At 40.9% G+C, this 15,739-nt stretch overlaps 2 protein-coding genes across 2 annotated transcripts in view; one reads left to right on the forward strand and one right to left on the reverse strand.

The window, feature by feature from the left end:
- LUZP1 (leucine zipper protein 1) overlaps positions 1-15,739 on the reverse strand; it is a 243,265-nt gene that overhangs the window by 120,991 nt on the left and 106,535 nt on the right. The gene's annotated exons all lie outside the window — the stretch shown is intronic.
- Positions 1-15,739, forward strand: part of KDM1A (lysine demethylase 1A) — a gene marked incomplete at its 3' end in the record, with an annotated part of 59,796 nt that extends 44,057 nt beyond the window's left edge. Inside the window, exons 10-18 of the mRNA XM_006737573.3 lie at positions 4,274-4,416; positions 4,786-4,876; positions 6,094-6,228; positions 7,191-7,264; positions 8,159-8,270; positions 11,570-11,702; positions 13,647-13,834; positions 14,219-14,333; positions 15,642-15,739. Coding sequence (XP_006737636.2) covers positions 4,274-4,416; positions 4,786-4,876; positions 6,094-6,228; positions 7,191-7,264; positions 8,159-8,270; positions 11,570-11,702; positions 13,647-13,834; positions 14,219-14,333; positions 15,642-15,739 — 1,089 coding nt within the window. The remainder of the gene's footprint in view (positions 1-4,273; positions 4,417-4,785; positions 4,877-6,093; positions 6,229-7,190; positions 7,265-8,158; positions 8,271-11,569; positions 11,703-13,646; positions 13,835-14,218; positions 14,334-15,641) is intronic.

Genomic DNA, 15,739 nt, shown 5'->3' on the forward strand with positions numbered 1-15,739 from the left:
ACTCCCTGCCGAGCAGGGAGCCCGATGTGGGACTTGATCCAGGGACTCCAGGATCATGACCTGAGCCGAAGGCAGTCACTTAACCAACTGAGCCACCCAGGTGCCCACCAAAGGAACTAATCTTAATCTTAATTCTAGAAGTGCATGGGAATGGGAGAGGCAGAGATTTACTGTAGCTTCTGTTGGCCAGGTTACATTACAGCTGTTTTTTCATTGTGTTATTCTTCCTGAGGATTTCTCTGGCTAAATCTCCAGCCTTTGGGTGCCCAGGACCTAAGTGCACCTAACTCCATTTTGCTCTGCTGCTGGAGAGCTTATGCACGCTGGAAGCAAGAGAAATGGACAGGGTTTTGAAGGCCTAAAGGGTTTGTGATGATAGAATGTAACCAAAGGTAGAACTGAGGAGAGCTGTCCTTCCTCTGAAATGACTTCCTGCAGGATTAGGACCCTGTCCGGAAAGTCACTTGGCTCTCCCTAAATTTACTCTGCATGAGTTAGATACCCAGGCTGCTCTTCGCTCAGCCACGCTCAGGGATGCTCCATATAATCTCTACAGGACCAAAGCAGTCAGGATTGTACCTATTTAGAGTAGTGAGACACACCAGATTCTTAGCTTGAAGGAACTATTTGGAGCCTTTCATAGAGAAATAAATGGCTTTGAAAAGTCGTAATCAAAATCTGTTTCAAAAAAATGCTTCAAGTGATAGCCTTTTTGTTTGAGTCTTTGCTAGAGAACAATATCAAAGATACTTTCCCTGCTTAGTTTGCTGTTTTAGCTCCTCAATATGTTGTCATAGAAATCCAGCTGCCATCAGACATGGTGCTTAGCCCCTTCCAGTCATTTACTGAGTTCCTTTCTCAGGATGCAATTTAAGAAAATTATTGTGACTTGTGTTTAAAGATTGCCAATATTTCAGCTTCTTTCCATAATTATTTATGGAACTAACAGTTTGAGGGTTCTCACCGAGGAGAGGGCAGTGACCTGAAATAGGTACTTAAGAGGTGCTCAGGGGCTAGTCAGTTGCTAAAGTTCTTTTCATTGTCTGAGTATGTCAAATAGAACATATCTGACTAGTTTAATTTTAGAAACAGATTCAAGATTTAAGTATATCAAAAATACATTTTGGTTTTTCCCCCATCATTGTTGGTTTCCTAATTGACAAATATCTGCTATTTTCCAAATATTTCTTTAATTTCAAAGTGGAATTCTAAAGTTAATGGGAACAAAATCCAGGTTTGAATGTTATCCCTGGTCTCTCTGGCAACAGTCCTAAAATTGCTTAACTAGGTGGAAAATGGGTGGGGCCTAAGTGCTGTCTCTCGTATTCTGGAGAGTGGAGTCTCCAGTTAGAGCAGTGGACCCAGTCAGTGGGCCAGAGATGCAGTCTGTCATCCTGGTGTCAGTCAGATGAGGCAGTCATCTTTTGGTTTGGTTTTTGTTTGTTTGATTTTGTTGTTCTTGTTACTGTTCTGTGTTTTTCCTTTTCTTTTTTATTGAGTTTTGCTTTATTCCTCACTGCTTTCTGACACCATCTCCCTTTACCACCCTCACACCCCCCACCCCCAAACTGCCTTTCTTTTGCCCATTTCTGTGCCTTGACTTTCCCATTTTGGTCTCTATACAGTCTATTCCTTGTTTCTCTGGTGGTTGCAGCTTCTGAGCTAACAGAATGCTTCTGTCATGCTGTGTGTTTAAAGCCTTGATTTTACTGCTGTCATACAAAACTTAACTTGACGTGGCTGTTGGGCTGTTATTTACAGTTTATTTCTCTCTCTGCTGCACTGGTTAAAAGGACACTGTCAAGGTATTTTTTTTTAATAATTTTTCAAATCATTTTCTTCACTGTTTACAATAACCCATTAAAAGCTTGAAACTTAGATCTTTCCCTTCCAAAGATCCTCTCCATCATACATTCACACTGGTTTGTTGTTGTAGAGTTGCGCCTATATGTTGGGCTGGTGCCATTTGAGTTTTTGTCATTGAAAGCGCATGTAAAAAGGTTTTTGTGGGGGGGGGGTGTGGGTGGACTGAAGGGGAAAGTGTTATGAATCAAGTGGGCTGCTCAGCAAACAGAGGGAAGAAACAAAAGGTCAAATTTGGTCCCTCTAACCTTGACAGTGTCCCTTTAAATGTTTCTCTACCACACACCCTGGACCCCAGTTACTGAGCCTGAGTGCTGCGTACTTTTTCAGTATGAACTTCCCTATGTGACTGTCACCCTAGCTATAAAGATTAAAGCTTGTCTGAAGCAAGCCATCCAGTTGACACTGGAAGAGCTTTAATCTGTACCATTTGCACACTTGTGTATTGGCACATTCTGCCCTATTGCAGAGGCACATGTGATCTGGTCCCTCTTGCTTCTATAGCATCCTCTTGCTAGGCATTTTTGAAGCCACACATAGAAATATCACTATTTTGTATTCCAGGAAAAGCAGTCATGCACATTGCATCTGGGTTCAGTTAAGATCTCATAACTATATAGATTTTGTGTTAAAAATGTAATTGTTTCCTTTTTTAAAGAAACACCAAATTTAGAGTTTCTAGAACCATCTTTGGTAACATCATTGCAGGAATCACACTGAGCAAAATTTCAGCATTGCTTTGAGCTGCTCTGTATATGACCCATCACATCACTGAGGAAAAGCAACTGACGAGAAAGTAAATGAACTTCCTGACCAAAAGGGTCTCATCCATCAGCTCTGATAGCTGTGTAATCAGAACAAGTAGGGATGTCACCAAGAGCTCCTTCCTTTGGCCATGGAGTTGAATGGGTAGGCCAGATGTGTTTGAGCCACCATGTCTTAGGTACCACTCATATATAAAGGGCACCAAACATCCAAAGTCTGATTCTCTGCCTTATTTCTCAACATAAACCAGAAGATTCTCAGGGATTTATATTTCTTAGGCCAAGGGGGATTCTCTGATTCATAAAGATTTCCTGATTGCTCCCATCTTTGGCCTTTTAGAATTTGATGCTTTAGAATATGATTCTGATTGGGTCAGTTATGGTGTCATATTTACAGTTCCAAAAGAGAGGTGCAGTCCTTTTCCCTTTCTTTTTTGGGTGCAGGTTGTACTTCTTGCCATATTCTTTTGCCACACCATGGCTCATCTTATAGAGTTACTTGTGCAACTCCTCAGTGAAGGGAAAGAGACTAGTGCCTTAAAAATTGTCTCTTTAATTGGAAAGGGCTAAAACTAAGACATTTCAAATGAGAGGTAGAATCATTTCAAATGATCTCATCCACAAGTTACCCCTGCACTCCTCCTTGGCCTTAATGTTTATTAGAACTTTCTTTAATGCTGTCTTCTTATTACCAATTTTAGGTTGGCTGTAAAGTAAAATTCCGTATTTTGAATCCCACTTCCCAGTTGATGCCCAGTTTATTCTGGCAAGAGATGCTTGCTTTAGACATGCTTGCCTTAGATATGCTTTTTCCTTCTTGCTACTACCGTGAATTCAGTAAAATTGCAGATGCAGTTTGCTTTAGGACTGAATTAAGCCGTAGCAGAGGGATTTGGGTCGACTAACTGATGATATCAACAGGCAGGGACACAGCAGGGATTAGGAATGTGGTCTTGCAGCTTGATGATCTGCTTTGCAGTCTGCTCTCTTCCTGCACAGTAGTGAGCCAGACCTGGTACCTCAGTCATTCATAGTCTAAGAGCTTTGGATATTCAACTCTGAACTTAATTGGTGCCATAAAACACTGTTACTCTGCAAAAGAATGAAGGTGCTATTGTGTTCTCATTAATAGTCGTGAATTTCACTTCTCTCTTCCCTACTCCCACCTGAAATTCATCTTTGAGGGAAAGACAATACCTTGGTCTTCTTATTTTTCCATCCTGCCCTTATTCTGGAGGGTCCTCAGGTGTGTTGACATAGTTTTTGTTCTCTGAGACTTTTCCAGTGTGTCATTTGCATGTCGGCCCAGCTTCTTTCAGTGCATGTCAGCTCCAGGACACCTTGTGCTCCACGTAACTTCAGTTAGCACCAGTTAGCACCCAGTGTGAATCCTATGGCTGTTAATAGAGGTGGAGTCCCAGCTCGGAGGGCAAAATTGGGAGAATAGAAAATATTAGGGCCAAACATTTCATACCTCATTTAATGGAATTGACCACTTCATAGAAAAGAAAGTTGGAATCATTGTCCTCAAAGTTCCCCCTTTGAGGTACATATTTTGACCTTTTAAACTGTAGAGCATTTGTGTTTTCATGGATGGTTACGTTTAGTCTTATAAGGACCAACTCTGCTATACTTCGGATTTTCAGGTTCCTAAAGAGAAAGATGAAATGGTAGAGCAAGAGTTTAACCGGTTGCTAGAAGCTACGTCTTACCTTAGTCATCAGCTAGACTTCAATGTCCTCAATAATAAGCCTGTGTCCCTTGGCCAGGCATTGGAAGTTGTCATTCAGTAAGTACTTTGATACTGCTTGTTGTATAGTGAATTCCATTTAGAGATTTGCTATTTATGCCTTAAGGTTTTTAGCAAGTCTTATTTGAGCTAGTTTTCACTTATTTTCGTGTGAATTTAAATCTCAAAGTAAAACCATTTAAAAAAGAATGATCCTTAAGGCCCCTCTCAATTCTAAAATTCACAGCTTTTATGGTACTGAACTATATTTAACATAGCCTAGAAAATAATTTGCCACCCACCAACTTTCTTGTTCCAAAGTATTAGAAATTTCAGTGGGCTTTGATGTCCTTGAATGTTTTTGATGGGTTCCTATCTTGGGCTGCAAAGCTGGCTTTGTGGCCAAGGCATATGTATTGTCTCTTTTAGGTTGCAAGAAAAGCATGTCAAAGATGAGCAAATTGAACATTGGAAGAAGATAGTGAAGACTCAGGAGGAGTTGAAAGAACTTCTTAATAAGGTAAAATTTTATATTTTCTTCAAAGCTGAAGATGCATTGGGGGTGGGGGGCATGGCTTTAGAAATTCTCAGTTTCGTTTTTTTTCTTCTGGGGGAGAGAAGGTCCGCGCAGCTGGGACTCATTATTCTTAAAAAAAAATAATAATAGTGACTAACAAAAGGCACGGTTTTATCTGTCAGTCTTTCAGTATGGTATTATTGGCAAATTATTGCCAGGGGAAATAGATCTTTTTCTGTGTCAGGTTCCCTTTGGCAAAGCTAGCCCAGTGCCGTCTGCTGGATTCTGTGATGAGAGGGAGATCAGTTGCGCTGGGGTCAAATTCCCACTGATGGGGACAACAGGTCTGCAGCCAGGACCATAATTCATTGCCATAATTATTTCACTTGAGGTGCCAGTTATGGGGATAGTCCTCAGTGGTATGTCTGCTGAGGGCTCTTCTTTCCCACCACTTCGCAGAGGTCTGGTTCCAGTCTGGGAAACCATTTGTTTTCTCCTCATCCTACCAGCTGCAAATGTATTATCAGCTTAGGGAGAAAACATGAAGTGGGACAGCTCCTGTGGGGAGCTTTTTGATGCAAAATCTGGGTGTATCTTGTGACCAGACTCTTGCCTCCCTCTCTCACTGTGCCTTGTTTTTTCATCTTGTCAAATGAGAAGAGGTCTGTGCCCACCTTCTTCATGGATTGTGTGTGGCATGTGTGAAATGAGCAGAGAGGCTGGAGAACAGCCAGTTGGCAGGATAGCTGTGAGACCCAGTACCATCAGAAAGCTGAGAGACTAACATTAGGAATGGCTCTGGAAGGTTCTGTGTGGTGATTTAGCCTTTACATAATTTAGAAAACAAATCATAATAATTTGTTCCCCAAAACAATAAGTTTAAGTGGTGCTTTGTTTTTCCTGGAATTTGATTTTTGTATGTATATATATACACCTATGTTTTTAAATTAATGGAACACTCCTCGTTCTCCATTTGTTTTGGAAGACAGAAATGATCTTACTTCTCTGATAATGATGTGATACCTCTGTGTTGAACCATACAGGATTTTTTTTCCTATTCTAAAATGTCATCATGTAGAAGAGATATTTAAGAGTTTCAGGAACCTTGCATTGTAACCTGTTTTGGTACACTAGCAGTTTAGGGGAGGAACTGAAGCATGTGATTTGGAGATGGATTACATCACTATCTGAAATGGTAAATTTGTATTTTTCCCTCTTAGATGGTAAATTTGAAAGAGAAAATTAAAGAACTCCATCAGCAATACAAAGAAGCATCTGAGGTCAAGCCACCCAGAGATATCACTGCCGAGTTCTTAGTGAAAAGCAAACACAGGGATCTGACTGCCCTGTGCAAGGTGTGGTATACATACATGCCTAGGTGGTTTCCCTTGGGATCCTAAGAAAGAATATATAGATCTGGGAAACTTTGGAAAAGGGAGAATCACTAACCAATCATAGGTGCCTGTGAGGGGTAGGAAGAAGAGGGTTTGGTACACAGGAACCAAGGGGACTGAATGGATTAGTTTAGTTTGAGATCTGCTTTTTCTGCAGAATTCCTACTTTGTTTTCAGTCTTATACTTTAACTTACTTACATTTTAGTTTAGCTCCCTGTCATAGTTTACTGCTGTCAGTTTAGAATAATGATAACATAGACTTCAGTCATTTGGTATCAAACTGTCTGGTTGAAATCCCTAACTTAGTTATCTCTTAGCCATGGGATCTTAGATTCCTTAATCACCTCATCTGTGACACAGTGTTAATACTTCTTTGTAAGGGATCTAAAGTGCTTTATCCCATGCTAGGGACATGGTAAATGCACAGGAAGTGGTACTTGCTATTCTTTTTCTTTTTCTTTTTTTTTTTTTAAAGATTTTATTTATTTATTCATGAGAGACAGAGAGAGAGAGAGAGAGAGAAGCAGGCTCCCAAGGAGCAGGGATCCCGATGCGGGACTCGATCCTAGGACCCCGGGATCATGACCTGAGCCGAAGGCAGACGTTTAACCATCTGAGCCACCCAGGCGCCCTTGCTATTCTTTTTCACTCTTACTTTGTAGCACACTAGTATGCTCTTCTTCCTTTATCTCCTCCTGCTGCATGCCCGCTCCCTCCTCCACACCCCATCTTCATTCTGGGCTCACATTGTAACTTGTCTCCAAGAACAACCATCCCTGAGCCCTGATCCAGCCTTAGCCTGAGGCACACTCACAGATACGACCTGGATAGGCAGGTGGTCCAGGTCTTACACTTTGTGGTATAAATAACTAGGTTGGTCTCTGACTCATTAAGATCAACCCAGTTCTCTTCATTTTATCAGGAATATGATGAATTAGCTGAAACACAAGGAAAGTTAGAAGAAAAACTTCAAGAATTGGAAGCCAATCCCCCAAGGTGAGGAAAACACACAAATGTTCAGAGGGATAGCTTTTGCTGTTCTTTGTTATATTTAGAAGGAAAATTACAAAGCACTGTGGGTTTTATTTATGTCCAGTGAATGGATTGTAATTTTAATGTGTAGGAGTGTCCGAAATATTTAAATATATTTGTTTTTGAAAAGATAACCTTTCTCTATAAGATCTGATATTTGAATGAAATATACTGTCTTCCTGTGAGTGGAATAGAAGGTGGTATTGCTTTAAATTCCCATAATTCTGAGGACTAGGAAAGTATTATACTTTGTTTCCATTGGATTTTTGATAGTGAATACTGTGCTTCATGGTGTATCTGGCCTCCAGTATATCTACTCTGTTCTGGAGTTGGGGATGCTACCCATTCTTGCTTTAAAAAAAAAATCATGCTTTATTTATAAAACAAAAACGCTTTTATAATGCCAAGTACCGATAATTTTTTTTTTTTTTTTAAGATTTTTATTTATTTGACAGAATGAGAGAGAAGAGCACAAGTAGGGGGAGAGGGAGAGGGAGAAGCAGACTCTCCACTGAGCAGGGATCCCAGTGTAGGGCTCCATCCCAGGACCCTGGGATCAGGACCTGAGCCGAAGGCAGACACTTAACCGACTGAGCCACCCAGGCGCCCTGTCTCCCCACCCCTGCCAAGACAAATGAAGCCTGATAGTAATTTGCTTTATGTAGTGAGCTTGGCACTGCTCTCAGCACCAGTAATAAAGGAGTTAAGACAGATAAGGTCCTATTTTTTGACTTATAATTTCTTTATATAAGGCACAGTACCAGGCTTAGGTTTCCTCAGTTACTGAGATTGTCCCCATCAGCCCACTGAGAATAGTAGTCCTTTAATAACCTGCGCTCCTCTGTTTTCATTTTGCAGTGACGTGTATCTCTCATCAAGAGACAGACAAATACTTGATTGGCATTTTGCAAATCTTGAATTTGCTAATGCCACACCTCTCTCTACACTCTCCCTTAAACATTGGGATCAGGTAAAATTCCTTTATCATTTATTTTGTTGCACACATCTTTGAAAGGGCTCTTAGGAGAAACTTAATTTGTATGTGTGTGTTTAAACAGCTTTATTAAGAAATAGAATTTACATTATAGTACAATTTACCTATTTTAAGCAAACAGTTTGAAGTTTTGCCAAAGGTACATAGTCATGAATCACCACCACAATGAAGATAAAGAATATTTCCACCCGGGAAAGTTCTCCCTTGCCTCTTTGTAGTCAGTCCCAGCCCTCCCACTCCTGGCCCAAGACAACCCCTGATTTTCCTGTCTGTCACTGTAGTTTTGCTTTTCTAGAATTACATAAAAATTGAACAAATACGGTATATAATCATACAGAATGTAGCTTTTTTTTTTTTTTAATATTTATTTATTTGACAGAGATAACGAGAGCAGGAACACAAGTAGGGGGAGTGGGAGAGGGAGAAGCAGGCTTCCTGCTGAGCAGGGAGTCCAATGTGGGGCTCGATCCCAGGACCCCAGGATCATGACATGAGCTGAAGGCAGACGCTTAACGACTGAGCCACCCAGGCGCCAGCCTTTTGTGTGTAATTTCTTTCACTTAGCAAAGTTGTTGAGATTCATTTTTGTTGTTGAGATATCAGTGGTTTGTTCCTTTTCGTTGTTTAGTAGTAGTCTGTTGTATGGATGTGCCATAGATTGTTTATCCATACGCTGGTACATTGGTGGACATTTGGATTGTTTCCAGTTTTTTTGGCTATAAATGACTGGAGCTGCTATGAACATTCACATCTTTCTTTTGGGTATATTTAGGAGTGAAATTGCTGGGTCTTACATAGATCTTTAACTTTATAAGAAACTCCAAATTATTCTAAATTGCATTCCCACCAGCAGTGTATGAAAGTTCTAGTTGTTTCACATCCTCACCAACACTTGGTACTGCCAGTTTTTAAAAATTTAGCCATTCTAATGGGTGTATAGTACATTTCATTGTAGTGGTAATTTGCATTTCCCGAATGATGGGTGGTGTGAAGCACCTTTTCGTGTACTTATTGGTCATTTGTATGTCAGTTCTTGGGTGAAAAGTCTGTTCCGATCTTTTGCCCATTATTTTAAAATCTGGTTGATCTCTTACTAAATTGTGTAAGAGTTCATTATGTTCTTTAGATCCTGGATACAATTCCTTTGTCAGTATTTATACAATTCCTTTGTAAATATTTTCCTCCAGTCCACAGCTTCCTTTTTCCTTTTTCTAAATGGTATCTTTCAAAGAACAAAACTTTTAATTTTATGAAGTTCCTATTTCCTCAACTCTCTATAAGCTTTGTGCTTTTTGTATCCTGAAAAATTTTTGTCTAAACTTAGATCACTAAATTTTCTCTTGTTTTCTTCCTGAAGTTTTATGGACTTAGTTCTAATGTTAGGTCTGTGATTCATTTTAAATTAATTTTCATGTACAATGAGAGATGAGGGTAGGGTTCATATTTTTCCATATGGTTATCTAATTAATTATTCTGGCACCATCCTTTTTCTTCATTTGTCTTGGCACCTTTTTTGAAAATCAGCTGACCATGTGTGAGACTATTTATCGTTACTCCTTCCTATTCATTCATTTGTCCACATGCCCCTATCATATTGTCTTGATTACTGTTGCTTTATGGTACATCTTGAAATTAGGATAGTGTAAGTTCTTCAACTTTTTTTTTAAATCATTTTGGCTACTTTAGGTCTTCTGTATTTCCATAAAAATTTTAGAATCAGCTTGTCAATTTCTATTAAAAAAATACCTTCTGGGATTTTGATTGGTACTGGGATTTGAACATGGTATCTCTCTCCATTTATTTAGGTTTTCTTTAATATTTTTCAGCCATATTTTACAGTTTTCAATGTACAAGTTTTACACATCTTTTGTCAAATTATTCTTATGTATTTTAAATGTGAGTTACTCTTGAACTGGTGAGAAATCACAGGGCTTCTTAGATATTAAAGATCAATCTCTAAATCTGAGACTTTGGCCAGACCTAAGACTACAGAAGTAAATGTTACATTTTTACTTACATATTTTCATTTCCATTGTACATTTTCCTTGTAAAATTAGTTTGAAATTTTTTTTTTTTTTTAAGATTTTATTTGACAGAGAGAGACCCAGCGAGAGAGGGAACACAAGCAGGGGGAGTGGGAGAGGGAGAAGCAGGCTTCCCGCAGAGCAGGGAGCCCGATGTAGGGCTCAATCCCAGGACCCTGAGATCATGACCTGAGACAAAGGCAGATGCTTAACAACTGAGCCACCCAGGCGCCCCTAGTTTGCATTCTTAATCTTTAGGTTATACCTTCGTATTCTTTAGTGTTTGACTTAGAGGATTGGACCTGTTAGTGGTAAAAATCTTACAGAATTCCCAGTTGTTTTTGTTGTTGTTTTTCCCCATGTAATACTAAATTAGACCCTTCCTCATCACTGATTTATCATTTGAAGTTTCAATATGTATCCATTCGTAATCTTATTAAATTCTGAATGTGGGTGATTTGAACTGATCGGTATGGGGAGCAGATGAATCAGTCACTAAGTAGTGAGAGTTCTGCCAGCCCAGTATTTTTATCTAATTCAAAAGAATCATGCTGTGTTTTCTCCCAGAAATTTCATGAAATTAGAAAATTGACTAGCCTTCAAAAATTTCTCTACACAGAAAAGTTTTCAGTAGATTCAAAGAAATAAGATCATTTTGGGAATCCTTCTAGGCCAAATGCTGACTTCTTTACTATATGGATCCTCTTAGGCCAGTCTTTATGATCCCAGATTGTTTTTATCTAGTTTGACCAACTTTAGTTTTGGAAGTCTTCCTCATCTTTCAAGCCTGTAAGTTTAAGAAATAAAAACTGATTTTGTTCTTAGGTAAAGAAGATGTGATTAGGATGGTGAATCTGATATTCTACCAAATCTGTAATGCATTCAAAAGCCAAACATACATCTGAATTTATTGAATCCTCTTTCTTCGAGAGATCCCATCCCCCACCCTCTTGGATAGTCTGGACTGAGGGGTTGGGTGTTGGACTATGAGGAGAAAACTCAATCTAGGGAAGAAGAAACTGCCCTAATCTCACTGCCCAGAGGTGGCCATTAGGGACATTTAAGCATTTTTTCTTTTTTCTCTAGTTTCCTGGGATAGCTGTAACTGAATACTGAGTGCTGGTTTTTTAATTTCTGCTTTAGAATATTGACTGTTTTCCACAAACTGTTGTTTTTCAGTCTTAATCTTACAGAACTCAGGATGTATGGCATTAAGTTAAGAAAATGGATGGACTTTTCTCTCCTCTTTAGGATGATGACTTTGAGTTTACTGGCAGCCACCTGACGGTGAGGAATGGCTACTCCTGTGTACCTGTGGCTTTAGCGGAAGGCCTGGACATTAAATTGAACACAGCGGTGCGGCAAGTTCGCTACACGGCTTCGGGTACGTCCCTGCTTCACTGGGGAGATAAGTCTCTTACTCTGAAACACGGTACTGATCTTTTGTTGAGTTTGACCTACAGAAAAAAATGTTAGGTACATTTCCTGTTAAAATGTCATATCATATAAACTATGAACCCTAATTTTAAAAATCTGCATTGACAAAAGGATTGAGCCTCTAGAGCCTTTGGGCATTCTAATCCATCATTGTGTAAACCGCAAATTGAGGCAAGTTTCCAATTTGTACTTGAATTACTTTGTTAACAACTGCCAGTGAGTTTGGACCTAATTTTTGCTGAGTGTTTTTTTTTTTTTTTTTTAAGATTCATTTATTTGAGAGAGAGAAAGCGAGAGAGAGTGAGCATGAGCCGGGGCAGGGGGAGAAGAGAGGAAGAAGCAGACTCCTTGCTGAGCAGGGAGCCCTATATGGGGCTCGATCCCAGGACCCCAGGATCATGACCTGAGCCGAAGGCAGTCGCTTAACCGACTGAGCCACCCAGGCGCCCCACTGAGTATATTCTTAAAAGACCAGGATTTTGGCCTCTGGGCACAGTGGGACCCACTCCTTGTATTTTACCATCTGTGTCTTGCTCTTTGGATCCATTCTAGCCTTTCCTGTTCAGGTGGGCTAACTGCTCGGTCTTGTTTCTGATACTGGGAGCAGTATCAGACTTCAAAGATGGAATTGCCCTGATTCCCACAGGCAGAAGGCTCAGTGCTCACTGTTGCTGGTTTCAGGGCACATTTAATGTAGAGTACAGAGAACCCGCTGTCCACCCACCTTTGGAATTAATAGTCTAGAACTCTTGATGATAGCTAGTCCCCCCCCCCGCCCCTCCCCCCAGGGCCCTCATGACAAGTGGAGATATGGCAATCAACCTTGCTTGCCCTTCATGGCTGCTTTTCTAGAACTGCCGAGATTACTGCAGATATTCTTTTTTTACAACCCCTGAAACCGTTTTCCATTTGATTTCCCCTTCATTTGCAGCTTCTAGTTGATGTTGAGACCTGTGGCTTTTAAATAGCCATTTGCAGGGCGCCTGGGTGGCTCAGTTGGTTAAGCGACTGCCTTCGGCTCAGGTCATGATCCCGGAGTCCTGGGATCGAGTCCCACATCGGGCTCCCGGCTCGGCGGGGAGCTTGCTTCTCCCTCTGACCCTATCCCCTCTCATGCTGTTTCTCTCTCTCTCTCTCTCTCAAATAAATAAATAAAAAAATTAAAAAAAAAAAAAAAGATTTAAATAGCCATTTGCAGGCAGGTGAAGAAAGTGAGAAAGTGGACATGAACTGAGTTCTCATACCAATTTTGAGCTGTTTATGTATTTTCTGAAATTCTATAAATAGGTACTTATTGAAGGATAAAAACACAAATGAGGAAGAATAACAGTAACCTCTTTTCAGTGCCTATTCTGTGGTCCACTCTGAGCTTTATTCAGACTCTGGCAAACTAGGCGTCACAGTGCCTTCTCCAGAACAGCACACTCTGCACCCCAGTGGCATCCCATAGATCCACACCATGGTCTCCTGGGGTTGTTCCTCTCCTGGTCCTTAGTAAGCACCTAACCACCGTGGAGAGGCACTGCTTTCGTTGTTACAGACCTTTATTCTTCACTTTGGTCTAAATTTACTTAACCCTTGGTAAATAATAAGGCTCTTGGATTAGCCCAGAAGATCACCACTGTATCAGGAAGGTAAGACAAGTACACGGTGAAGAGCCCGGACTCTGAAGTGGACTATTAGCATTTGAATCCTGGCAGTTAGGACCCGTGCGGCCTTGTCTGAAGTTACTTCGCCGCCACGTTGGTTTTCTTCTATTAAAAAGTGAAGAGAACAGACTCCATACACTTACGGTAAGAATTAACTGAGATAGTGTGTAGATTCTACCATGCACTGAATGTTCAGTACCATCCTTATCGCCAGTAAGGTCTTTTCCCTCTGACATCTCTAGGATGTGAGGTGATCGCTGTGAATACCCGCTCCACAAGCCAGACCTTTATTTATAAGTGTGATGCAGTTCTCTGTACCCTCCCCTTGGGTGTGCTGAAGCAGCAGCCCCCAGCTGTTCAGTTCGTGCCGCCTCTTCCTGAGTGGAAAACATCTGCAGTCCAAAGGATGGGATTTGGCAACCTTAACAAGGTAACTTGCCCTGGGCATCTCTCTACATACCTGTTGTGCAGAGAAGATAGAGGTTTATATTTTTGTATATTTTGCTATGCTCTCAGCTCTGTGAGATCAGGGTGAGAGGCCTGTCAGTTCATTCATTTCAGTGCCTAATTATGTGTATATGAGGACCAAGTCTTCTGGGATCTAAGCCCAGAAAAACACAGACAACTCTAAATGTTGTTTTAAGTAATACATTCATGCTAGGGATTTCTAGGCTTATATTGAGAGGAGATCAGAAGAAACTTCAGTAAGGTCTGAGAAGTCTTTCCTGTTGAGGCACAGCTGTGCTTAAACCCGTGTTCTCTGAGCCCTGCCATCAGTTCCTGGGCTCCTTTTTTTTTTTTTTTTTTACCACAGGTAGTACTGTGTTTTGACCGTGTGTTCTGGGATCCAAGTGTCAATTTGTTCGGGCATGTTGGCAGTACGACGGCCAGCAGGGGTGAGCTCTTCCTCTTCTGGAACCTCTATAAAGGTAACTGCTTCCTGGTTTTAATCTTTTTCATATCCTTACAGGAATAGAGAATTAGGAATATTCTGGGTTTTCTCAAATATGTATGTCTTGATTTTTCATTAATTCAGCCAACAATTCCAGAAATTCCTGGTAGGTGCTGGGAATATTGGGAAAAAAAAATACCCGCCGTCAAGGAGTTCATATCCTAGTGGGAAATACATTAAGTAGGTGAGCTCTCTAGGAACAGGGCCATAAGTAGAGGGTCAGAGTGAAAGCCCAGGGACTGCAAAAGAGAACATAAAAAGAAGAATCAACCCAGGCAGGAGGCACAGAACCAGGGAAGCTTCCCATAGGGGGAAACTTGTATTCCTTATTCTCAGACTTCTGTATCTGACTGGCCCCTGAATCTTTGATCACGTCCTTCAGAATGTATCGAACTCCTACCTCCTATTTTAATTTCTTCTGTAATTGGATTGCTCTTCTCTGTGGTGCTTAAAATGTTTATGTAGTGTGTGTGTGTGTGTGTGTGTGTGTGTGTGTAAATCTCATGTCTTCTACTTCAGGGCCTCTGCATGTACTGTGTGGTCTGGGTCTGGGGAGTTTTTTTCTTCTCTTCCTTCCCAGTATGGCATACTCTGCTCAGCCTTTCTGGTCTTGACGTAACTGCCACTGTTGCAAAGCGGCTTTTAGGACACACATACTTCCACTGCCTCAAATCTAAATTAAGTCCCTGTATTCTCTCCTCCGTATCCTTTGTTTTTCTTCATTGCTTTTATCAGTTCATAATTATAGCTACGTGATACTTACCTACTGACCCATGGAGTTACATAGTCTAATATATAGCTTTTATATCGCAGCAGCTCATACTGTGCCTGTTACACAAGTGTCTTTCCTAATAGTCACCAAATGGGTGAGTGAAGGTGGTGATGGGCTTGGAGGGACCTGGAATAGTTAAAAGGATGTAGCTCTTGCCATGGAGCAGACTGTCTAAGGTGGTCAGGGCTAAGGATCCTATGCCTAAATATAGGAATGCCTGTTGGTTTTCTTAGCAAGGTCTGAAGTTACTTCATCTTCAGGACTTCTGTATGCTGCAGAATTGTAAGGGCTAAGTACCTGAGTCACACGCTACTGACGAGAGTTTGCCAGCTGCCTTCTAAGGGATAGATTTGGAGTTGCAGTTTCAGAAACGTAACGTCTCTAGCGCAAGTGTTGCATGTCTGTCTGTTGGTCATCAGATTTCAGAGTGCCCCGAATGATGTGGGGCCTGATAAAGAAGTTCTTGAGAGAAGTCTATAGGAAAACCCTGGACTGTTCTTCCTGTTTCTCTAGCTCCAATACTGTTGGCACTAGTGGCAGGGGAAGCTGCCGGCATCATGGAAAACATAAGTGATGATGTGATTGTCGGCCGATGCCTGGCCATCCTCAAA

The sequence above is a fragment of the Leptonychotes weddellii genome, chromosome 4 (genome assembly GCF_054177405.1).
Source record: "Leptonychotes weddellii isolate Sample4059 chromosome 4, ASM5417740v2, whole genome shotgun sequence".
Classification (NCBI taxonomy): domain Eukaryota; kingdom Metazoa; phylum Chordata; class Mammalia; order Carnivora; family Phocidae; genus Leptonychotes; species Leptonychotes weddellii.